At 38.2% G+C, this 24,674-nt stretch overlaps 2 protein-coding genes across 11 annotated transcripts in view; one reads left to right on the forward strand and one right to left on the reverse strand.

Annotated features, from left to right (window-relative positions):
• Nucleotides 1-6,429, reverse strand: part of FGL1 (fibrinogen like 1) — a 30,474-nt gene extending 24,045 nt beyond the window's left edge. The window contains exons 1-3 of one of the 2 annotated variants that reach the window (XM_063310182.1): nucleotides 6,370-6,422; nucleotides 3,821-3,872; nucleotides 2,712-2,787 (exon numbers count right to left, since the gene is read on the reverse strand). In XM_063310182.1, the coding sequence (XP_063166252.1) occupies nucleotides 2,712-2,777 (66 nt within the window). In that variant the 5' untranslated portion in view covers nucleotides 2,778-2,787; nucleotides 3,821-3,872; nucleotides 6,370-6,422. Of the gene's footprint in view, nucleotides 1-2,711; nucleotides 2,788-3,820; nucleotides 3,873-6,369 lie in introns of both variants that reach the window. The other variant, XM_063310183.1, reaches the window with a different exon arrangement.
• Nucleotides 6,430-14,066: 7,637 nt separating this feature from the next.
• PCM1 (pericentriolar material 1) overlaps nucleotides 14,067-24,674 on the forward strand; it is a 57,626-nt gene continuing 47,018 nt past the window's right edge. For 2 of the 9 annotated variants that reach the window (XM_063310497.1, XM_063310499.1), the window contains exons 1-7: nucleotides 14,205-14,280; nucleotides 14,769-14,894; nucleotides 18,536-18,662; nucleotides 19,033-19,278; nucleotides 20,858-21,130; nucleotides 22,732-22,902; nucleotides 23,049-23,162. In XM_063310497.1, the coding sequence (XP_063166567.1) occupies nucleotides 18,570-18,662; nucleotides 19,033-19,278; nucleotides 20,858-21,130; nucleotides 22,732-22,902; nucleotides 23,049-23,162 (897 nt within the window). In that variant the 5' untranslated portion in view covers nucleotides 14,205-14,280; nucleotides 14,769-14,894; nucleotides 18,536-18,569. Of the gene's footprint in view, nucleotides 14,166-14,202; nucleotides 14,281-14,768; nucleotides 14,895-18,535; nucleotides 18,663-19,032; nucleotides 19,279-20,857; nucleotides 21,131-22,731; nucleotides 22,903-23,048; nucleotides 23,163-24,481; nucleotides 24,671-24,674 lie in introns of those variants that run through there. The other 7 variants (XM_063310495.1, XM_063310492.1, XM_063310496.1 and 4 more) reach the window with 7 other exon arrangements.

Consider the following 24,674-nt stretch of genomic DNA (forward strand, 5'->3'; position numbering starts at 1 on the left):
TACATTAAAAAAAAAAAACTTAAATTCTAAGTCAGATATTAAACAGCTGCTGTCAAATCCTTTGGTTTCCAGGCATATAACTGCATGTTTGTCCCAGCTGTTACGATTAATACACACACACACACTTTTATTTTATAATTTATATGGTCAGTTACAAGCAAACAATTACATCCAAGTAATAATACTAACTTGTTGTTACAAAAAGTGTTACCAATGAAGTCCTTTTCATTCTTTTTCTCTTTTTTACATGAACCCCAAGAAGACAGGTACAAATGCTGATAATTTTGAATGGAAATATTCAGCGCCCAGACAATTACAAACAATAACAAAGAAGATGTTCCTTTGTGTCTCAAACCATATCCACATTTCTTACATTTTAATTCTTTTTAGGCTAACCCTATGTGTTTAGGCCAAGATTGGTCATAGTAAAATCCAATTCTGTCATTCAGGGACAAAACAGTTCCTTCTGATGATTGCTTGACGTAAGCTTTTACTAACATAGTAAAAGAGCACCCCATCAGCAAGTCCTGAGAACATTATAGTAAAGGTAAAGGTTTCCCTCGACGTAAAGTCCAGTCGTGTCCGACTCTAGGGGGCGGTGCTCATCTCCGTTTCAAAGCCTTGGAGCCGGCGTTGTCATAGACACTTCCGGGTCATGTGGCCAGCATGACGACACGGAACGCCGTTACCTTCCCGCCGAAGCGGTACCTATTGATCTACTCACATTTGCATGTTTTCGAACTGCTAGGTGAGCAGGAGCTGGGACGAGCAACGGGAGCTCACCCCGCCGCGCGGTTTCGAACCGCCGACCTTCCGATCGGCAGCTCAGCGGTTTAACCCGCAGCGCCACCGCGTCCCTATTCTGAGAACATTATACCCGAGTAATTATTAGCAACATGAACTTATGAGTTTTCTGCCTAATGAGATATGAAGAGGAAAACTCACAAAAACAGACAAAAAGGTTATAAACCACATGTAACAAATGATTTTGTTGGTAGCTCCCTTTTTGACACTAGAATGCTCCAGTAAGTGATACCATTGTATATTTTATTTATACTGGTATGACCTAGTGATTTGCATGAATATTAGGAAAAATTAAAGTTGTATGTTAAATAGCTAGTCTGCAGAGCATGGGAAATAGGACCTTCTAAATCTGAGAGGTAGGTAAACCGACTTCCAGATTTTGGAAGGGATAGGAAGAATTTCCTGTGAAATATGCTGATGACAGTTTATGGTTTAACTAACCCCAAACCTAAAGATCAGACAACTTGGGGATGGGAAATGGAAGGAGTGAAGGAATCTACTTGAGATGGAATAGAGAGCTAGCCTAGAAACATATAACACCCCAACCTGGGTCTGATAACAAAGGGAGAGATGGGGAGGCAAAGTGAGAAAGGAAAGGAATAAGGTTTGCAACAAGCGGGGAGCATCTGCCCTCTGCTGGCAGGACTACTTATGAGCAAGAGGTGAAGGAAGGAAGGCACAAGGCTTTGGGCAAGGAATACCAGAGTAACAAGTCAATGTAACACGAAAAGCTGGAAGTTCATTTCTGAGGAGAAGCTGAGAAGCAGTTTGAAGACCTGATCCAAGAGGACAAAGATGCAAGTATGAAATGGAGAGGAGAAAAGCAGATCAAAGTCCTCCAGCAAGCAACCAGCTACCGGCCCGCTCAGTAGAGAGTGAGCACATTATGGAAAGATGGAGGAGTAAAGTTGTTGAGTTACTGGACTGTTAATTCAATAGCTTACTATAAAATTCCTATTGTATATGTAATGTTCATGTGTATGTAATGTTCATGGGTCCGCATGTTGTAATAATACATGTAAAAGCTGTCCAAAATCATGATTAGAGGTGGGATATTCTTTTTCGTATTAGATGACCCAGGAGGGTCACCCCACAAAGTTCCCTCATTGGTGAAGTGTTGGCAGCAGGCTTGATGATAATAAATTCTAGAGAATCAGAAAGAGATTCTCTTGGCAAATCTCTGGGGAATTCAGCTCTCAAACCTAGGACCAGCTCTAGTGTTATAACTGGAGCTACCCAGATCATTAAAAAAGTTCCTAATACTGACTGATATTTATGTAGACCAAACAGCTCCATCCATGCAAAAGTGGTACCTTAGTGGAACTACAGCAAGCAGCACTAAGATGTCAAGAAATACAAACAAACTTGAGAGAAAAATATGTAAGAAGAATTCCAGAACAATCCAGTGAGGACCGAGTATGCACAGTAGCTATAAAAGCCTGAGTATTGCTGGAAAAATAAGGGAGGGAACAAACAGAGAATTTAAATAAATATATATATATATATGGCTGCTGGCACCATGAACAGGAGCTCAACCATTTTGTTGTTGTTGTTGAGGCCCTATTTGTGAAAAAGCTAATAAGAACTACTGGGGCAAAGCTTAAGGTTCCACTTTCCCTCTCAGCATTTCACCAAACTTGTAAAAATATACGAAAGCTTTGAACTTGCCCAATCCTGGAGGCCCAAAGAGGTGCTATCAAGTCAGATACAGCCTGCAAGTTCAGCTTCCCTACCAGTTGTCTTTAAAAGTCAAATGCAGTTCTGACCACTGAGGAGAATCCTGTTCTATGCAGCTCATTTCTGGATCACTGTATCCCCTTTGCGAATGCTATTTGTGCATGGTTTTTCACTTTACTCCTCCCTTTTTTAAAATATACACAAACTTCCTTGCAAAGAGTAACACTTACTGAATCCAGAGAGCATATGATTGTTATGTGTAGAAGTAGTAAGTAAAATAAACTCCATTTTTTCATTTTGATGAACCTGCAAACAAAAACAGCATTGTTTGTCAGCAGAAATGCAAGCATATGTTCTCAGCACTAGGCACTAAGTTTTTAGAAGCCATTAGGGATTGGTTGGTTGTTTTCTCATTGGCTCTGCACTGTGTGGTAGGGTGGAGATATGCAGTGACAGAAACCAGATTACTTCAAAGTTCCAGCCAATTTTCAACCAAAACAGAAAAAAAAAATGTGTATCTTAAGACAAACTTTAGGTTAAAAATGTTGCTCAACCAGGTCAGAAAGTTAATATGGCCCTGATTTATCTACTTGAGGAAAAGATTATTATGCATCTCTATGTACATATTCTCAGACTCTAAGGTGTTCTTTCAGCTACAATCCAGTAACATTTTCACTGTGGACAAATTAAAGGCCCGTAGCTATTTGGGGAAGTTCAAATGTTCAAACTAAAGACATTAAAGCACACATTTAAATTGTGCTGGCTAAATAGTAATTTGCATTTTTGTTTGTTTGCTAATGAGATTCATTCGTATAGGTAATAGCAGAACAATAAAACAAATGGTATGAAAGAGTATAATTAGCTCGATAGAAAAACAACAGTCTTTAGTGCCTCATTAGGTTGCCAAATTAATCTGAAAAACTCAGCTACAGCTGGTCATGTATTAACTAGGGCTGGTGGGATTTTGCTACTTATTGATATTTGCAAACTAAAACAATATCAGTTGCAAGAAAAGCTACATAATCTTACGTAATCTCAATAAATTCAACGGGGCTTATTATATAGTATATATAGCCCCAAATAGTAGCCTTCTACCCTTTCTAACCCGTGAGCGCTTTCTCCCATATAGGCACAATGGAACTGATTTAAACCACATTTATTATGGTGATAATGCTGCTATTATAATCCATGCTATGTCAGGTTGCAACTCAGAAGTAGGTATTAAAGTTGACAAGTGTTCAAATGATCATTTCTGGCAGTTATTGAAAGCCACAGAAAACTGATCTGGAATCAGCATATCAGAAAACATTATATGATATGGAAATCTCCACCTGTGTACCTTTCATTAAGAAATTCACACACTGCTGCTAATGGTGAGGAAGCAACAGCACCTATGAAAAGTGGAACGATTTACATGGCAATAGCAATATTAGGAATATCTAGGTTATATCTAAGCAGTTCACAGCAATGATTCATGGTAAAATCAACAATATAAAATCATACAAAATTACTAATACAAAAATAATAAGAGTAATATAATACAATAATATTTTCCATCAACACTCGCTCATGGCCCTGCTTTTCTAAACAGTGTGATCCTCCCAGCCTTCCAGAATAAGCAGGGTTTAATAAGTCTCTGGAATACCATTAGGAAAAGGGACTGTCTCACTTCTGCAGGTTCTAGAGGAGGGGAGCCCACATCCTGAATGCCTATTCTGAGGCCCCTATTGTTGGACACCCTAATTTGTGGGAATTTGCAGCAGGTACTCTCCATTTGTGTGCAATGGACAGGCAGATTCTACTAGGAACAAGCTTCTAAATGGGAAAAATCAGCAGCACCTTAAACTGCACTCAGAAACTAACTGGCAACCCATACAGCTCCTGGAAGTGGTGTCACATAATAACATGTTTGACTGGTAAACGTACAATTGAAGTTTCCAGGTCGTCTTTAAGAGAAGCGACACATAGAATGAATTGTGGTAGTCCAGCCTGAGGGGTGATAAGGGTGTGAATGTCATGAGTGAGGATGGCGAGCAGGGGGCTCCCATCCAGGCTGTAAAGCGCATGCGTAGTACTGAGGATTTAGGTGGCCATTCAAAGAGACACAGATCGGGCCCGCCTTAGTCTTTGGGGTTTATATGTCTGGGTTTTCCCACACTTCTTCAGTTTGTTAGGATTCTCTGTTATGTAGCAGTAATAAAACACTAGAGACCTACTCCTTGTCTCAGCGTGGTTCCTGGCTGTTAGGACAGTGAATGACTGTTCTCAGTACCTCCCACTCCAGGAAAGGCTGCAAGTGGCACACCAGCCAAATTGGGGCAAAAATCCTGCTGGCCACAGCCCCCACTTGGGCCTACGTTATGACCCTACTCTTTCAGGGGAAGTACAACCCCCAATAGTTAAAGTTGATTTAGTCCTGGAAACAGTTGGTTTCTGGATTAGCCACCTATCCATTTTGCTTGGCTTGAGTCTGAGGCTGTTCCTTTCCATCCAAGCTCTAGATTCCTACTGCATCTCCCATTTGGCTCATGGAAGAGCTCTATAGCAGGGATCATCTGATGATACTTTACTCCAAATGAACATATAATATTGCCCATCAGCTTTATGAAGATGCTAAATAAAATGGGAAAGGGGTATGAGTCTTGGGAACCCCCATACCTAGAAAAGGTGTTCCTAGACTCCTGATTTAGAACTAAACTGCAGTTAAAATTGCACAAAATGAACACAATCAACATAAACCATAATATACTTACAGTTACAATGAAAATACTATACAATACAGTATTCAATCTAAACCTACCGACCATCTAACTTTACTACTAAGATTTAGAGGGAAATAGCCTTACTGTCATTGTGGTCATCTGCTCACCACCCCTTCCAACCATCATCCCGCTACAGTGAATAAATCACTTTTCAAATCCTTCTTAAATGCATCCAAGAATGTGTAAAGCCAGAGAACAGGAGAAGAATAACCTATACTATAAGTAACCACAACAATCATTTCTCTTTCTTTTTCTGATAAGGTATTTTTGTTCAAAAACAATATATATATATATATATATATATATATATATATATACACACACACACACACACACAAACAGCCACATCAAAGTCAAAAACATGCTGACAACTATATAAATGTGAATACAATTCTAACACTTACTGCTCTGAAACAGGGTGCAAATAATAGCTATATTTCAACAAGCTTATTTGTCTCTTTTCATTACTAGATCTAATTTATCTAATAGATAGATGTAGATGGAACAATTTAATTGCTATGCACATTTTACAGTCGCTGCCATGATCATGCTTATATTTATCATATCAACAGTATCATTGATAATCTTGCAGTATCAAATACCTATACATTTAAATATCCCAATCGAAAAAGCTTGGGCAATTGGACAATTCCCAGGATTGGGAAATTCCAACATATATAGTGAAAACATATCTTAATCATGTTCCAGCCAGTTGTAGTAGTGGTGGGCAAGGATGCTGTGGGTAATTTTTTTTTTTTTGGTAACAGAATTGCCTCTTCTGATGAAGCAATCTGTCCCTTGAAGGCCACATAAGAGATGAGTGCTCACACCGTGGTGGAAAAGAAAAGTTTTTGCTGTTTTTGTCTATGGATACACATTCACATTCTTTGCAAGAAAGGCTCAAATGCTCACCTCAAAGCCAAGATGCAGCAATATCCATGCTACCTACAGTATCTTACATGAATTGAGCTGATATTCCCCCTGAACTTACTTTTTTAAAAAGTTCAGTGAAACATACTCTCTGTACGTATGTTTAGAACGGCAACCTTGCTTCCTTCCCCCATCTTCACCCTTGCCTAACAAGTAAAAATGGATTACTTCTACTCTCAAAACATTCTTGTTTTACCTCTGAAAACTGGAGAAATCCTTGGAAAGTTAGTGTCTTCGGAGCTGATGCAAGCTTTCCCCAGAATGAGACAATTTTTGCCTTTATTTCTGAACAGTGCAAACTACAATGAGTCAGGAGGGTGGAATGTTTGGAGGAACCGTCCTTGTCAGTTATGAAGGCAACACTAATAGAATCAGCCTCAGCCATTTAAGAAAAGGGGGATAGAATGTTATATACATATACATATACATATACATATACATACATGACTAGTATTTTTTTTCCAAAAAAAATGTATGTTTTTCTTTTTCATAAGAGGATTTTGGAAAGAATTTGGTTAGGCATCCATCTCACTGCAGGTTGTTATTTCTGAAAAGGGGAGAATGGGAAACTCTCCTTATTGGTAGGTGGGCAAAAGCTCTAATCCAGCATTGGGTGTTTGATAAATCTGCAAATTTAATGGAGTCTGTTGCTAGCAAGATACACCATAATGTGGTTTGGTTATACTTTAGTATGCTGTGTGATTTCAACCACTGTTGTTTTCAAGGGTGGTGGACATGGTTCTTACCAGTAGCCTTGACTTCAACTACTGGTCCAGTTCATTATAGTTTCTATAGGTAAAGGTAAATGTTTCCCTTGACATTAAGTCGAATCGTGTCCGACTCTAGGGGGCAGTGCTCATCTCCGTTTCAAAGCCAAAGAGCCGGCGTTTGTCTGTAGACACTTCTGTGGTCATGTGGCCGGCATGACTAAACAGAACGCCATTACCTGCCTGTCGAAGCAGTACCTATTAATCTACTCACATTTGCATGTTTTTGAACTGCTAGGTTGGCAGGACCTGGGACTAGCAACGGGAGCTCACCCTGTCAAGCGGATTCAAACCGCCGACCTTCCGATCGGCAAGCTCAGCAGCTCAGCGGTTTAACCTGCAGTGCCACTGCATCCCACAATAGTTTCTATATGCTACTGTTAATGGTGTTTCAGTGTAAAAATATTATACTTCTAAGAAGGGTCTTCAAAGCTATAGTGCCAAATTCCCAACGTTTTCTGCAAGCCTTTTACCTTTGGCCCAGAGGGCTCCATTTGTGACTTTCTCTCTTTGGTGATTAGTAATTATATGGCAAATTCTTAGTGCACATCTATGATACTGAACATGTATACCTATGAAATCTACTAACAAATAAAGAAGTAGGGAGATTCTGCCCCTGGCCTTTCTTGTGCATTCCCTACAGGCTGAAACATTACAAAAGAACACAATTCCTAGGAGCAAAAAGTTGCCCATCCCTACTGTATCCACAAGTGTTTCTCAAGCTTGGCCACTGAAGATGTGTGGACTTCAACTCCCAGAATTCCCCAGCCAGCAACAAATTGAAGTCCACACATTTTCAAGTGGCCAAGGTTGAGAGACACTGGTATACACAGTTGGATTTCTCAATAAGTATTTATAGGATTGAACATCCCTGAGAAATGTTCTCAGCAAAGCAGAAGTAAACTCTTTAAATATGATAATGCTTCTAAATGTCATTGCTCTCTTCATACACAATAAGCGTACAATCTGTGTTTTTAATTGCTTCCTAGCACATAACACCATATTCAAGAGCTACTAAAGATAAACAAATGTTTTCAAATTTATTTGGCTATTTCCAGTAAAAGATTTTCATCAGAATTATTTCTTACGTAATTTGTTTTTAAGACTGTGCTGGTCGTGCTTTAGTATTGTATTTGGCAGCATCTCAAGATCTGGTAAATTTTCTGTGTTTGCAAGATAATGTTACATATCTGCCCTTCAGAGTTCCATAGACTAGCACATTTTCTTGCTTATATTAAATAACACCTTGAAGTTTTCCTTATTTTTTCAGAAGACCTAGTTCTGGCCCTTAAACTTTGAAATTGTCCTGAGCTGCCCTGCAAAATGCAGAGATCAACATTTATACAAAAATGGTTGTTCAGTCCTTGCCCAAATTAATTTTTGCATGATCTGTTGCAAATTAATTTTGGCGTACATTTTCCTCTAAGCCCCCTAACTGTGGAATGTGAAGGACAAATTGAACTGGACTTGATTTATTAAAGTTAAAACTGTTCCAAGAAGACCATGTAAGACTGCAGTGCAACCCATGCTCTGCTGGTAGTGGATCTTTGGCTATAGTGGCCCCCTTTGGGGGTTAAAACCCGACACATGTGGAGAGCATCAGACTGGAAAACAATTCTCTTATTCTTCTCCCTTTGTTTTTTAAAAATTCCATCTGGTTGAGGCTTCTACTGATAGGTATTTTTCCTTCTAATAAGCAGCTGTAGAAATGAAAGCTATTAATAAACAATTGCAGCCTATTTTTTAGGATTCATTCTTCCTAGACATCTCATAGTTCTTTGATTCCACATTCTCTGTAAGTGTACTGGAGTTCCTATTGGCCTCTAATTAAATGTATTTCCTCCTCCTCCTCCTCCTCCCCCCCCCCCTCCATCATCACCGTAGGCCAGTGTTTTTCAACCTTGGCAACTTTCAGATGTGTGGATTTCAACTCCCAGAATTCAGGAATTTATAATATATCAACTTTAGTACTGACAAGAATAATTTTCTAATCATTTTTGTATTTGTAATACAAATTGTTTGCAGTAGATGCTGATAGGTGATAGAAGGATTGTTCATTTTTACATGGCCTCTAAAATGAAATGTCAACCTATTCCTCTTATGCCCTGGATTGAGGTAATTCTGAAGCAGTCATGATCTGGATTACAATGGATTCTGCTAACAGCTTGGTGTTTTGTTGAATGTCTAAGCCAGTGTTTCTCAACCTTGGCAACTTTAAGATGCGTAGACTTCAACTCCCAGAATTAATCCAGATCATGACTGCTTCAGAATTACCTCAGTCCAGGGCATAAGAGGAATAGGCTGACATTTCACTGGCCCAAGATCCTGATGCCAGATCAGAGTCCTAGAATTTCCACCCCACAATTCAAAATCATTATAAAAGTTTGTCCTTTCTATTATTCTCTGTTCCTCTTCCTTTGTACAGTGGAATCGAATGATAGTTGTTTCAATAAAGTGTGATCTTCCTTCTCAAAATTGTACTCCATCTTTTGCATCCACAACAAAAGCAATATACAAGTCTTTATTAGGACACATTATGTGAGTGTAATTGTACAAAAGCTTAAACATTATATAAACACGTTATCTTTTCCCATTATCAAAAGCTGTTTGCAATCCCACATATACTTTCCTCAATTCTCTTAAATGTCTTTAATAAAATTTATTTCACAATAGGGCATTTTCTTTTTTTTATAGTAAATTTTATTAGGTTTCAAGAGATTTATTAGAGTTCAAGAGAACTACAAAACAACAAAAACTACAAAGAAAGAAAAAAACTAAAAAAGTGCAGAAACACAAGAGAATTTTTTTTAAAATTTACAAAAAGATGTGGCTTCCAACTTTTAACAGCAAGGATATACAAAAATTTCCATAATCAATCTCTTACTCTATATTAAACCAAAACACCACATTATTTCTATGTCATTCTACTTTAACACAAAAATAAAAATCACTAAGTACAGTTACTCCTCCCCTTTATATTAAAATAAAGAAAAAAAAGTTCATATAAACCTCCTAAACATCTTTCTCCCCTCCAAAAGGTAACGCATATTAATTATTCCCTTCCTACCACTATTCTATACATTTCTGTCTACTATAATAAAAATCAAATTAAAAAGCACATAAGTTGTCTGCTATCATACTTAATAGTACAATTTTAATAATCCCAATCTTAACCCATAAACCAAAGACAATTCAAAACAGTAATTCCATATCTTTAAAAGGGAATAACATCAATTGAATCCTTAAAGCATACCAGATAAACATTCTTTAACCCTACATTCTTCAACTCTTATCCCACTTCAAAGTAAACCAGAGCAGTTAAAAATCCACACAATGTGCACAGAGCTGACCTCTTGAAGAATGTTCATCTGGTTTGCTTTAAGGATTTGATTGATGCTGTAGAAAGCCTCCCTTGCGGTACATATACTTTAAATATATACATACAAATTGGTGATTTAGAAATGGGGTGGCTGGTCTTAGTGTCCCTTTACGGCCACAGCACGGCTTGGAAAGTGATGAAGTCCCTGCCTCCCAGCTAGCTCTTACCAGTCAAGTGCAAAATGCTCTTTGTGATCTTCTGGCTGCAAGCAGCCATCCGGAGGACAGATGGAATGGTTCCAGGTATTCTCCTTGATCCGGAGAATGTTTCTGGGTTTCAGGAAAATCCGCCAGAGCCCGAAAAAATTTACTGTGTTGTCAGCTCCACTCACTGAACCAGCGGGCACAGCCATTCAGTCTGCCATTCTCACTGAAAGACAAAATAGGGCATTTTCAAGATGATGAAAAGTTTAATTTGCAGACCTCATACACTGTCACTTATGAAGCAAGATTTGAAAACCCTAATACAACATTAATCTGGAAGGGAAAAAAAATAACAAAAATCTTCAAAGCCAGCAAATGAATAGAACAAGTGGAAGAACCAAATGTATATTTATTTTTCCAAACTCCATCTCCAATAAAAAGCTTGCAGTGGTCCCTCTGAGGTCAGAACTTCTGTAAGTTGGATGGGGAAAAGGTCCTTTTTCGTTCAGCCCCTGTGTTTTCCAACTTAAATCTCCCATGCACCTGTAAGATATGAAACAGAAGAGCAATGGAAAGCCTGCCACACTGCATCATTTTTGGGGGGTCTACTGGCTGCTTAACCATAAGCTAATCAGTAGTCCAGGTTTGAACACTAGACCATAATAGTTAAATTAAGCTAATCTATTTTAGGTTTTGGTTAAGGATTATGCAAAATAGCAATCTAATCTTGGTCTGGTTTCACATGATAAGGGACTTCCTGTCCTTGATTGTTTCTACCTGTCCTCTCTGGTCTGACAGGAGGGGCATGCTCTGAGTCCTGTCAGCTAAGGAATCACCTGCTGGCGGGGCCCAGAGGATGAGTCTTTTTTGCTGTAGCACCCGCCTTATGGAACATTCTCCCTTAGATTAGGTTGGTCTTGACCCTGCTGGCCTTTCATAAAGCTCTAAAGACCCGGCTTTGTGTGTGTGTGAATGGACCCATCTTATGGTTGTGTTAGTGACTGCTATATTTTTCTCTGCTGCTATGTATTTTAATTTTTATAGTTATGGTTGTAATGGTTTTCGTTGTCTTCAATTAGTGTTTTGGGCAATCCTGATGTGTTTCAGTGTTCCAAGAAACTATTTAATATATAGCTCAGGATATTGAGAATATATTAGATACTACGCTGATAACTTTAGAAACCCATTCCAGCATGCATTCTCTGACTTCAGCTATAAAGTGAACAGGCAATTTTTTTTCTTCCACACCTGATTTTATTAAAAATAAATAAATAAATGGGAAGGTATGTAAAATACCAAACCCAACACTATTTTCAGCAATGCTTCTGTTCCTGACTATACCCCAGGGACATTCTAAGAAAATAAAAAATGGAGGATTGCACCCCAGTGTGTACTTTGATAAACAAACAAGCAAAGCATCTTAGGATGCTAATGCTGGTAGTGGAGAACAATCTCACCAATTTCCCTAGTGAGAAATTGCTAATTTTTGACTAGAGAAGCTCATTCCCAACCATCATGTAGAAGCATTCTGTGACAGCTTCCACAATATGTTCTTAAAATTCCATATGAACTCACTGGCTGTAAAAGTTGGAAGCTATGCGAACAAATTAACTGGAACTTTTCTTTCAATGTGGGATGTGGTGGCGCTGCGGGTTAAACCGCTGAGCTGCCGATCGGAAGGTCGGCGGTTCGAAACCGTGCGGCGGGGTGAGCTCCCGTTGCTCGTCCCAGCTCCTGCTCACCTAGCAGTTCGAAAACATGCAAATGTGAGTAGATCAATAGGTACCGCTTCAGCGGGAAGGTAACGGCGTTCCGAGTCGTCATGCTGGCCACATGACCCGGAAGTGTCTATGACAACGCCGGCTCCAAGGCTTAGAAACGGAGATGAGCACCGCCCCCTAGAGTCGGACACGACTGGACTTTACGTCAAGGGAAACCTTTACCTTTACCTTACCTTTCTTTCAATATAAATTGAATACTCTCTTTTCTCATAACGGTAACAGCAGCTACATTACATACCTATTTGTACGTAATTATACATAGCTAGCCTAAATTAAGTTCATTAGTGACTTTAGAGAAGTATACTTTACTTTTTTACCCTTACTTTTATATTTATTTATTAAGAGTAATTTTATATTTATATATTGTATTTATATTGTACGGTTGTGTCTTAATCGATCATTTTATTGTAAACTGCTCAGAATCCCCTGATGGGAGGAGATGGGCGGGGACAAATAAAATAAAATAAAATAAATAAATGCTTTCTTAGTCCACTTACGATGTGTCTTACTGCATCACCTTATCCTTACTGAACATTTCCAGCTTTTAATAAATACATATTGGTCCTTGCACCAGACAAACATTTAATATATTTTTGTTATGTACTGTATGTCTGCCATCTGCTGGACAGATCAGATTTACACACTGGTGCGAGATGATTAGAAAGATAGGTGTTACAAACACGTTAAAATATTACAATTCTCTCAGCGGGAAACAACTATTCTCTAACCCAGACTCTATGTGCATTGAATCCTGACTTCCAACCCCATGACTCTGGCTTTGAACCTTTGTGCCTTGGACTTCACTTTGACTGTTCTTGTGTCTTTTGCTTTGGACCTGGAACTCTAGTAAGGCATGCTTGCTTGAACTTTGGGACGTTGTTCCTGTTTGTGGTGTGTGTGTGTTGCACTCATGCTCTTCCTGCCGCTTGGGCACTTGTTTAATAAGACCAACAGTAAAGCTTGCAACCACCTGTCTCGTGTGTTTGTGCGTGTTTGCCCAGGGACAGGACAGTTTCTTTTCTGTGAGGCTTGGTGTTTGTCAGTCTGTTTTTATATTCATCTTAACAACTTCTTTGCTTTCATCCCACAGTTCTCTGTTTCCCTGTCAGTGAGATTTAAGATTTTCCGGATATTCTCTTGAAAATGTGGGTGTATGCTCAAGATCATATGGTGGATTGGACATGACAATAAAATTAGTCAAGCTCTGCCAATAAACTTTCATATGGCTGTATGTTTTGCAGTTTTTATTACATCGGTGGCTGAGCAGTGTCATTTTCTTTGTTCCATTCTGACTCCACAGCTGTCCATGGGCCACTTCTAGATGCTGCTGGCCACGAGGACGTAACTGGCTTTGGTGGCAGCACGGACATTTGGTTGAACAACTAGTTGCGGATGCAGTTTGCTCCTTTTTAATCACTTCCTCCTGCTTCACCCTCTGCTCCTCCTTTATGACTGCATCCACCAGCTGGACTGATTTGGGATATAGGTTCAATGGTTTTCAGAAGACCTGTGCAGAAATTCACAGGTCGCCGGTGCACGCTCCCTCCCCGCATTGCAACAGTTGGCTGAACAACTCCATTCCAAGGACCTGCCTACCTCACATTAGTGAGAGCAGATGGTGGGAGGAGAAAGAAACAGGATTAAACTACAATTCCCAGAATCCTTTAAGTGAACCCCATTTATGGAAATCTGCACGGCCTGCATTCTGGGAAACGTAGTTTTTAGCCCGTTTATTTCGGCAACTCCCGCGCGAGTTCATTCGAAGCATCTCTGCCCGTGTGACGTCCGCCAGGAACGGAATAGCTCTGGAGGGGGCAAGGCATTGGAGCTGCGACCACGTGACGCAGGGTCCGCCGGCTGAAGAAGAGAAGCGCGGCGCGGAACAGCATCATCGTTTCCCAGGTGGACGTTACTAAGTAACGGTGTGTATCCGTCCGCCCACTTTCCCCTCCCTAAAAAGACCAAGATGGCGCCCGGGACAGCCGTTGGGGACGGTGTGTGAGAGGACTCCTCAAGGGGGTCTCTCCGTAGATCACGGTACGAAGAGGCGCGAGCTTACTCAGTTGGGGCGGGGACCAAAGGCACAATGACTGGGAGGGGCAAGAGGTGGGGTTCGCGCCACATCGCCCAAGGAATCGGGCGTAGGTGAACCCCAGAGTGGGAAGCAATGGGGGGGTCTCTATGGGCCTCGGCGCTCGCGTTCCTCTCGACTCTTTCCTTGAAGGGACAGGGAGGGGGCGTGTCCTTCGCCCCGCCTCCTCCCTTGCCGCGCGCGCTCCAGCCCGGCTCCTCCCCTCTACCTTGACGAGAGAGTGGGCGGAGGGAAGGTGGAGGTCTCTTGTTGCTAGGGAGACGGCGCATTCACTTCCCTACTCGGCAACCTGGCGCCGAGCCCATCTTCCTCGGTCCCTCTCCCTTCCCCCGCGGTTTGGACCTTGCCGCCTATTTGAGACAAAAAGCGGGCCCTGTGACTCCGCCCCGTAACCGTCTTTCTACCCACTGCCCCTGTTCATCCATCCCTCCAGCGGGTGTAGCATAGGACCTTGGCTGCGGGGAAAGAGGCGGCTGCGCCTGGAGAGCTTTTAAAAGAGAAGTTGAAGCTCTTCGGTTACGGCCGGTCTCCAGGATCGGGACAGCTGCGGCCCAAAGAGGTAGGCTGCGTTACGATCGCTCCCCGCCCCCCGTTTGCCTTCGCCGTGGAAGGGTGGTAGTGTATGATGGGTAAACCCTGTAGGATTCATTAGTAGTTTTATTTGTAATGGATTTAGGATTCTGATTCTCCGATCTTTCTGTAACAAGTTTATCATGGTTGCCTGGCCCCCAATAATCATTAGACACAAATATATGATAAACATTTCATGCATCAGGGCAGTCCCTCAAAAGATACTTAGAATTATTCAGTCTTTTAACAGCAGATGAGTACTAGCAATGGCTGGAGGACTGTTATGTTGCTGAAAGATAGCTCATAAAATTCAGTCTCCCTACTGGGGCGTGCTCTTAAAATAAGGCACAGAAGGATAATATAGAACAACATATACACACAATCAACTTCACCTTGATCACAAAGGCAATTTTGAGGGGGAATAAGAGTTTTTTTGTATCTATTCGACAGGAGTATTGAAGACAGCACATTAAACTGGGACATTGTGAAGTACTAGTTTTTGATAGTTCCTACAGAAAGCAACCTAAGAACTAAGTTTATATCTCTTAGATGCTCCATGTCCTAAATTTATTGCTTTATAACTCTTTGGCATTCTCATAGTCCCCTAAAATTATGAATTCAGATGAAAAAATTTATCTGATCTTTTAGAGCCAGCTGACCTGTTCTGATCCATCAATTTTTTTGTTGTCAGTCATGTACAAAAATGCAGGGGTCTGCTTCCTTTCAGCATACTAGTCCCTGGTTAATTGAACCATGATTTGCTGAATTAATCCAATTTTCTGTGTATGCAGAACACAATGAACCATGAACTAAACACATTGGGTGGGTTTGTAGAAATGTGGTTAGCTATTTTGTGGCTTGGTATATTTTGCAAATTCAGCCTAAAAGTTTTTATGTTGGCCAGAGCAAGCTGCCGTACAATAGGCCCTTGCATATACATGAGTTTGTTTTTTTTAATTCTAACAGAAAGCCAATACAATGGCTATAGTTACCAGAAACTGGCAACTCAAATTCAAGAATTCCCAGTTTTAGTGACCACTTGATTCCTAAAAATAAGAAATGGGATCATGGAGCAGTGTATGTGTATGTAAGTTTTATGTATTTTAGTCAGAAGTACAGGCCAAGTTATTCAATTATAAGGCTGTATATATTTGCTATTTTACATTGAGAATAAGCTCATTAGAAAATTGCAGTATAGCTAAGTCTTTTTTGTACTGAACTGTTTACAGTGTACACTTGGCAACTCTTTGTATATAGTAACTCTCTAGATGACGTTGCTTGCATTTGCAGCAACATTAACTCTAATAGTGCTGTAGAAATTTACAAAAGAAGGTTAAAGAAAACTAAGGTGTTCTTATTTAAAAATTAATTTAAAAAACCTTAAAATGTAAAAAGATATGGCTCTTGTTTTAAGAATCTGAGGCAAGAACTGTAAATTGGGTTGATAGGTAATTATGCAGAAAATATCTAAGCATGTCAAACTATCCCTGACAATTGAACAACATACTTTTCTCAGATTATGTAGTTGGTGATGGTGAATGTCTGTATCACTGATCAAGGAATAACATCAGAGCCTTGTGTTTGTTTCTATTACTATTATAGGATGTGAATATATGGGAAAGGATTTCTTATGGGAGGAACATTCATGATAGAGCTGAATGGGTCACTTACAAATTGATTCTAGTAATCAGCTTACTTCCTAGGAAATAATTGGATTTGGATGCTCTTCAAATCTGAATGAATGTTGTTCAAGCATGTTGGGTCATTTGACGTAGTATAATGTTTATGTGTTTATATACATACACACACACACACACACACACACACAGATTGAGCATAGTGCAGGCACTGTTAAATATTTCAGCAACAAAATTAAATGCAAGGCTCTCACTTCAGGAAGAAGATCAATACCCAAAACACAGTTGTTTAAAAGAAACCAAAATTGAACACTCCTTCCTTCCTTCCTCTGAATAAGAAGTGGGTTGGGGGGAGAAAAGGTTTGCATTTTTGCAAAAAACCTGTCTCTATTTCCTGGTAATATGGGCTATTTACCTAATTCTAAGAAAGGAGAAATGTGGCAACTTTGTGAGATTTGCTGTCTGCCTTCAGCAATAATTAATTATTTCAATAAACTGATCATTTCCAGTCTCAATCTTACAGCAGCATTGGAGTCATTGGGTTTAGCTTTTTATGTAGTAGGGGATAAGGTGACAAGAGAGGGTGATTTCACATGTTTAAAGCAACTTATTCTAATATTTTTATAATTCGATCTTGCATTGCTGCTTTGTATTTGATAACATAAATTTGCTGTATTGTTCTGTTTCTCGATTACTAAATTTGACTTAGGTTTTGTGAAGCTTACAAGAAAATTTCATGTGTGATGTCTGATGTTGACAGACTTTAGTTTTTTGTTGTTGTTTAAAAAATATGTGGAATGGCCTACAGTACTTTACACTTCAGCTGTCATGCTTTGATCCTGGCACTGAAAAGAGTATCTGTCTGTCTATCTTTGGTTTTAATGTAATTATAAGGCTGTCATATATGTACCCTTTTGCTAGAGTAAGTGCTGTTAAACTTAAGACTTATGAATAGATTGCATTGTAGTGTTTCAAAATCATGGTGCTTTGATGTAGCAAATAAACTGAAACAGAAAGTTGGAAGATATCTGCTGTATTTTCAGTTTGTAACTGTTGCATGTTCTTTATGCATTTCCATTTAGGATAGGGTGTTTTTTTTTTTTTTGTTCTATTTGATAAAAAATGATGGTTATGTGCATACATTAATGTCAATTTGTGTGCCATCTTTTAATAATCATGGTACAGTAGTTAAAGCATTGAAGGAAAGCAAAACTTTCATTACAAGAGTTATTTGAAAATTGCTGTTAGGAAAATGAGCGAAAAAGAATTAGCTTTAAAACCAGATGAAATACATGTAAATATATGCATGCATGGAATGTTGTCAGCAAGTCATACAATGTATACAAGAGCATTTAGTAAGATTGATTATATATATTTTTACAGTGTCATTGGAACAAGGAATGTCTTTGAATAAGCCACTTCAGTACCTTACCAGTGTAGACTGTAGTCCTACATAATTTACCTAGAACAAATGCAATTTAACTCAGTAGGATTTACTTCTGAGTAGACATTTCTTAAACTTAAGTTATTAGGCGGCAATCTTAAAGATGTTTATTTTTGAATAAACTTTAAAAAAAATACTGGAGTATAAAAATAGGATTGTGCTATAGAAGTATGCTTTACCATAGTATATAAACTGCGCTTAGCTCTGGAACTTCCTTTGAGTAAAACTGTTGTAGAAAAATTGTGTCAGAGGTTTGATTTCAAAACAACAGATGCTTTAAAAGAATAATTAAAAATAAGAGCTGTAAAGGGCTTTTAAATATATTATTGTTAAATAGACTTGTATTAATTGGCACAATGTTTTAATGCATTTGGTGGGTAGATCTTTAATGTTATAAGAATTGGCCAGTTCAGATATGATAGAAATTATTTCCCATTATGTTTGTGACTAATCCTGTGCAGTATATTCTCATTACATTTGAATTGGTGCAATGTCTGAATTATATATAAACTAAAAGATAGCACACTAAAATATATTTCTATCCTGCAGGTATTTATTTTTTCCATAGCTGATCATCACCATCATGGCTACAGGAGGGAGTCCTTTTGAAGAAGGGATAGATGAACGTGACTCAAGCTGGAGCCATGAAAGCCTTGATGATCGATTAAATAATACGGTATTGCTACAGTGTCTTATATTCATATCAACTTGGGGTTATGAGTTAAGCTTCTTCTAAGCTTCATGAAATGGATTATGAAGTTAATAAAATTGCGAACTTTAATAACTGAAGACTTCTTTAAAGTGCTGTTACAGTAAAAGCAACATAAAATCTAAGAAATGTTGAAAGTATAAGCTTGAAATTGAAACTACAGAGTTGCGAAAACACATAGATTGTAATTTATCTACCTTAAACAGGAAGTAAATTTTAATTAAAATGCCTTTGGTAGGGTTTTCTATTTCTATGTTTTGTTTCCCCTAAACATCAGTATCTTTAAGTAATTTTAAATCTTTTCCTTGTAATTTGTGCCATGTGTGTTTTCTTTTAGAGTTGGGGAGGTCAGCCAAAGAGACCAAATAGATCTTCAGAAAAAAACCAAAAAAAAGTTTCTGCTGAAAGTGAAACAAGACTTACCAATGATATTTCTCCAGAACCTACCCCAGGAATTGGACGAAGGAAGTCAAAGACTCCTCACACTTTTCCTCATACAAGATATATAACCCAAATGTCTGTCCCAGAGCAGGCAGAACTGGAAAAGCTTAAACAAAGAATAAATTTCAGTGACTTAGACCAGGTTTGTGCTCTATGTCTACTAAACTAAGTGAAATCTATACAGTACATAAACAATTGCATATTTAAGAAAAAATGGAGTAAATAATCTTATTTGCTGCACAGTATCATTTAATGTTTAGGTGAGTTGAGAAAAATTGTAAACAGAACTCTGTGCTGAAGAAAGCATAGTATGTCCACAGAAACCTGAGATGATGCACTTCAAGGCATGTGTATGTCACCTATTTTCACCTTGCAAGTTATGCTGGTTAGGCATAATTGGAGTTGTGCTATTTGTAAGAAAGCGTACAATATTTTATTATCTGAATTTCTCTGACACATCACTATTTCAATAAGGCAATGTAAGAAAAGGAATTTTGTTGTGTCACATTAAATATTTTTCCTGGTATTGCTGGCTTTCATATAGCTACTCACATTGTGACAAGGAAAGTATGAATTTCAAGTGACTTGATTTATTCACCATTCTACTTAAGCTAGAAGGCAGAGTATCCAGCTATTTTTCTTCCTGGAAGAAGAAAAGAAACAAGGCTTTTTTCTACTTCCAAAATGTAAGGCTATTAAATAAAACTAAAACTGTAAGTTAAAGATAACATGTTTCCCTTAAGTCAGTAAACATGTCCATGAAGTTTTCTTGGGAACGGTTTGACATTATTGTTTTCCAGGACTTTATTTCTTTGAGTTCTCAGTTTAGTCTACATGTCTGGGACTTCCTGGTGGTGACCAATTCAAGTACTAAACAGGTACAATCCTGTCTGGTTTGTTTGGGACCAGCCAAGATCAACTAGGTGCTGCCTAACTTTATTATCTTTAAACTTATCCCTGAATCATACCCACTTCAGCCTCTGAAGGGTTAGTCTTGGGCATAACCTGTGATTACAGTGTTTCATTTAGATTTGTTGTTGTTGTTGAAAGAAATGTAAAAGCTAGCAGCTGCCAGAATATCCTATGCTTTTGTGTTACGTTTCCCCGTATGTGAATCTGTCCAAATACATGGCTGTGCATTCTGTGTGGGAAGAACAGCTACAGAGTCTGCTGTTTGTGCTTTGACAGCTGTTAAGCTCTGAGTAACAATAATATGTATGTTTTTTCAGGTGAAGGTTATTGCCACTGTCACCGCAACCTTTTTACTTCTGCATATAGAAAAAAAATTGCTTGATACTTAGCAACTATTCAAGTACTATGTAATGTCAATATGTATTATAAAATCTCTTCGGTTCTGTATTCCTCTACAGACTAAAGTCTTGCTAGGAGTTTGGTTCCTACAGTGCTTTACTACAGGACCAACATTTATTGCAGCCACTCATTTCTGCCATCTGTCACCCTTTCTTTTGATATTTATGACTGTAGGAAAAAAATAGGACAATTAGAGTGAGGGTCTACAAAGAGATGGGAGGAACAAGGGACGGATGCATCCTGCAGTTTAAACTGAACTGTGTTCCATACTGATTTACAAGTTCACGTGAAGTAGAAAACAATATTTGCTTATTCAGAGTATGATCCAGTAACACCCCATAAGGTTACTTAAAAGTACTATAGGATTATTGGAAATATGAATAATTTGCTGATGTTTCACTCTTACATAGAGAAGTATTGGAAGTGATTCTCAGGGCAGAGCAACAGCCGCTAACAACAAACGCCAGCTTAATGAAAACAGAAAACCATTCAACTTCCTGTCACTACAGATTAATACTAACAAGGGCAAAGATGCTGCAGTGAGTCCTCAAATGCAAGAAACTGGTGCATCTTCAAAATATAAAGACTTATTTACAGCTGCTTTAAATAAAGATTTGTTGCAGAATTGCCCAGTCTCAATTGAAGAAGACGGTAGAGGTGAACCTGCGATGGACAGTAGCCAGGTGCTGTTTGTACTTCATTTATGCTTCATCTTAAAGAGTAATATTTAATGGTTGTATATTCTTAATACAAAGAACTTTTCTAGAAAATGTTTATTTTGAAAATGAGGGAACTTTGAAGTTTGTATTGAGAGCTAAAAATGATGTTTTTGTTATGCGGTATTACATGTGATTTTCTAATACAGGGCTTTTCTTTCACTGATCCAGGGTTTTGATTGTAGAGGCTTAAGCACAACCAATCAAGTAAAGCCCATTAATAGAAATAAAAGTTATACAGCTGGACTTCTTGAAGTTCTCCAATGTTTTAAAACATACATTAAAAAGCTTATATAACCTCATCTTGGAATAAGCTGAAGTGGCTAGGTTAATTCATTACTCCTGGAATTCTCCAACTTTACAATACCACAGCCTCCTAAAAGGATAAAAGGGTTTGTGCAATTCCCCCACCCCGAATAAAATGAATGTTTTCATGGAGATTAGAGTTGGACAAGAAATAAATATACTACTTACTTTTAATGTTAATCTTTGTATCAAAGAAAACAAAGATAAAATTTTTGGCATTACTTGTTTCTAGATATCATTTTAGTTTTCCCAACTTTACACTCAGTGGATAGTGTTTTCTCACAAATAACACAGCAAGGCAGTTTTTCTACAGTAGCAAAAACTTGTGAAATCAAAAGATACATATATTTAATTGAACTTTCATAATTTAGCCTTAGTTTTATTAGAATTACCAGCAGATTGATAGCCCTTTTCTTCCAGCAAACCTTTCCAATTTTGAATGCCCAGAGATTTAAAATAACAGATAAAAGTACTGATGTAGCGACTTCAGCAGATTTCTCTTGTTTTTACCAATGTAGCGACTTCAGCAGATATTCCAAAGGCTATGGCTCTACTGCTACATGCCACACCAACAGAGATGCTGGAGCACAGATATTTCTGAGATAAGCCATTGATAGCAGTGGCCAATATTTGATAATGGTTTGTCACATAATCCAAAGGCATCAGTTGTTATACTCTGGAGGAATGAAAGTTTTGTCAGTTACAACTGTGTAAAGCCCAATGCATGAAATATCTTACATTTTAAAGCAAATTACAAACGGTATAGACATTTCTGATCTAGTTACTGATTTTAAAAGATTTCAGCCTTTTCTAAAAACAGATACATGAATAAAAAACTTCAAAATAATATAGAAATAATAATTAAAAGAATAGACGTAAAGGAGTAGGTAGAAAATCAGTTTGTAAACTTAGTATTGCTCAAAAGTCCAGTCTGAACAACCATGCCTGCAGAACATTTTAAAACATGTTGTGATCCTCTTGTAAGTGGCTCATAATTCCCTGGAGGTTCTCACCTCCAGTTTAAGAGCTTCTGCAAATAGTTACATATGTGCAGGCCTATCTGTCCATATGTACCATATATAAATAATCATAAATCCATGTAAAGGATTCCACTGCCTTGCTAATTAGCTTTGTATTTTGACATGATAGTTTGTCCCATATTAATGGACTATAGGGATTGAAATTTATTTGTTTTATGATAGTGCTTTAGATCTAGTACATCAGTGTATTAACCTAATTATTACTCCTTGTAACTTTTTCAGACTGTGACCAGATTAGTTCAAATTCGTGACTACATTGCAAAAGCTAGTTCCATGAGAGATGACCTTGTTGAGAAAAATGAGAGATCTGCTAATGTTGAACGCTTATCCCATCTCATAGATCATCTGAAAGAACAAGAGAAATCTTACCTGAAATTTTTGCAGAAAATGCTAGTAAGTTTGAAAGACAATTGAAATTCACAGAGAAAATTCATAAAGATCAAATGGGGGATAAGTTTGCTATATAACACTTTCCCCATGACATTCCTTTCATTATTTCATTTATTAGCTTTTTGTTTATACCACACATAATATTTCAGGCTAGAGAAAATGAGGAGGATGGTCGGACTATAGATTCAGCTGTGGGATCTGGTTCTGTAGCTGAGAGCACATCACTAAACATAGATGTGCAGTCTGAAGTTTCAGATACAACGGTAAGCTACTTTTTAGTAATTCAGGTGCTACAAATAAAGATGACTTTTCAGATAATGGATGTTAAGAATTTATTTTTATTTAAGAAAACCTACTTTTCATTATTCACTAATGCTAAATATTATAAAACATATAATAAAACCTTTTATTACTTAAGAAGGAACTGCCCTACCTCCCCCTTTCCAAAAGCAGCGTGCTGATAGGTTTGTAGTTGACTTTGTGGGATAGTGAGAAATTGCTTTGTGTGTAATTGACAGTTGATGGCAGCCAGGAGCAAGCCCTCTGTAAGTTCTGAGTTGAGCTGGGCTAGTAAAGCCCAAAGTATTTAGTGAGGAAGTGGATGAGGGTAACAAGTGTGCTATTTATTCAGAAGCAATAGTTCTTCCTTACAAGTGATGAGAATGGTAACTGGCTTGCATTAGAATATTATGCCTTTGAAAAACTTGTCAAAAGGTTCATTTTTGTTTTATTTGGAAGAATTTCTGTAGGAACAAAGTTGTTAAGCCTGTAAAAGTCTTGAAAGTTTAAACAGTGACCAGTATTACGTATGTAAAAAATGTTGTAGACACTTGTGCTTGATACAATTCAACAGACCACTAATCTATCTTTCATTCTCTTCTATGAAGGATAATGCTCTGCAGCACATATGAGAATCTATCTTATGCATGTGAGATTGCAGTGGTGTGTAACACATTTCAAACTCAAAGCAAAACAAAGCCTCACTGGAAATATTTCAGGGCTATTCTGAACTTAACAAAAGTGTTTGAAATGGCCTGTTTTTCAACCTCAGCCTCTTCTGGTGATATCAAAATGTGCCTAATGGGTTTGGAGCAGCCCCTTTTAATGCAAAATAGCTGTTGTGTGCTTGACATGGGTTGTCCCAAATTGAATTCCTATACTATTAATAATATATGTTGTATACTTAGTATTTCATGGTGGATTTCAGGGCTTGACCAGTGTCCTGCAGAGATAATTACTGAATTATATACGGGTCACAATCCATAGAGATGTGCATATGCCATCCATGAGGCAACAGTGTTTTCCTGAATAATTGCCTCCACGCCTCCAAACTGCTTTCTCACCTTCTGAAATTTAAATGGCAATTGAAATACTTAACGGAAGAACCTACCTAAAGGAGAGTGAAATTCCTGTGTGCATGTGCCCTCCAGATCATAGTGATTGATATTTTGCAACAAATAAAATTGCAGTGTATTAAGCACAGACATATTGTGTTGACAGATCAGAATAGGCCATAACTTGAAAAATTATACTTCATAGAAATATATGCTCACAGTCTGACTTACTAAATTATTTGATAAAGGAGGTATCTTTTAGTCGGAAAACTCGGCCCTGCATTGAGGACAAACTAGGGAATTCAGCTACTCAAGGACAGGTTTCAGACATGGATGTTACAGCAACTCCAAAGGGGAAAAATGACACAACTGCCCTGAATGGCAGGGAAATCTGGTCTAGTAGGATTAATAGCCAAGAACCTGGATTGCTCTCAAAGGTAC

Source organism: Candoia aspera, chromosome 8 (assembly GCF_035149785.1).
Source record: "Candoia aspera isolate rCanAsp1 chromosome 8, rCanAsp1.hap2, whole genome shotgun sequence".
Classification (NCBI taxonomy): Eukaryota; Metazoa; Chordata; class Lepidosauria; order Squamata; family Boidae; genus Candoia; species Candoia aspera.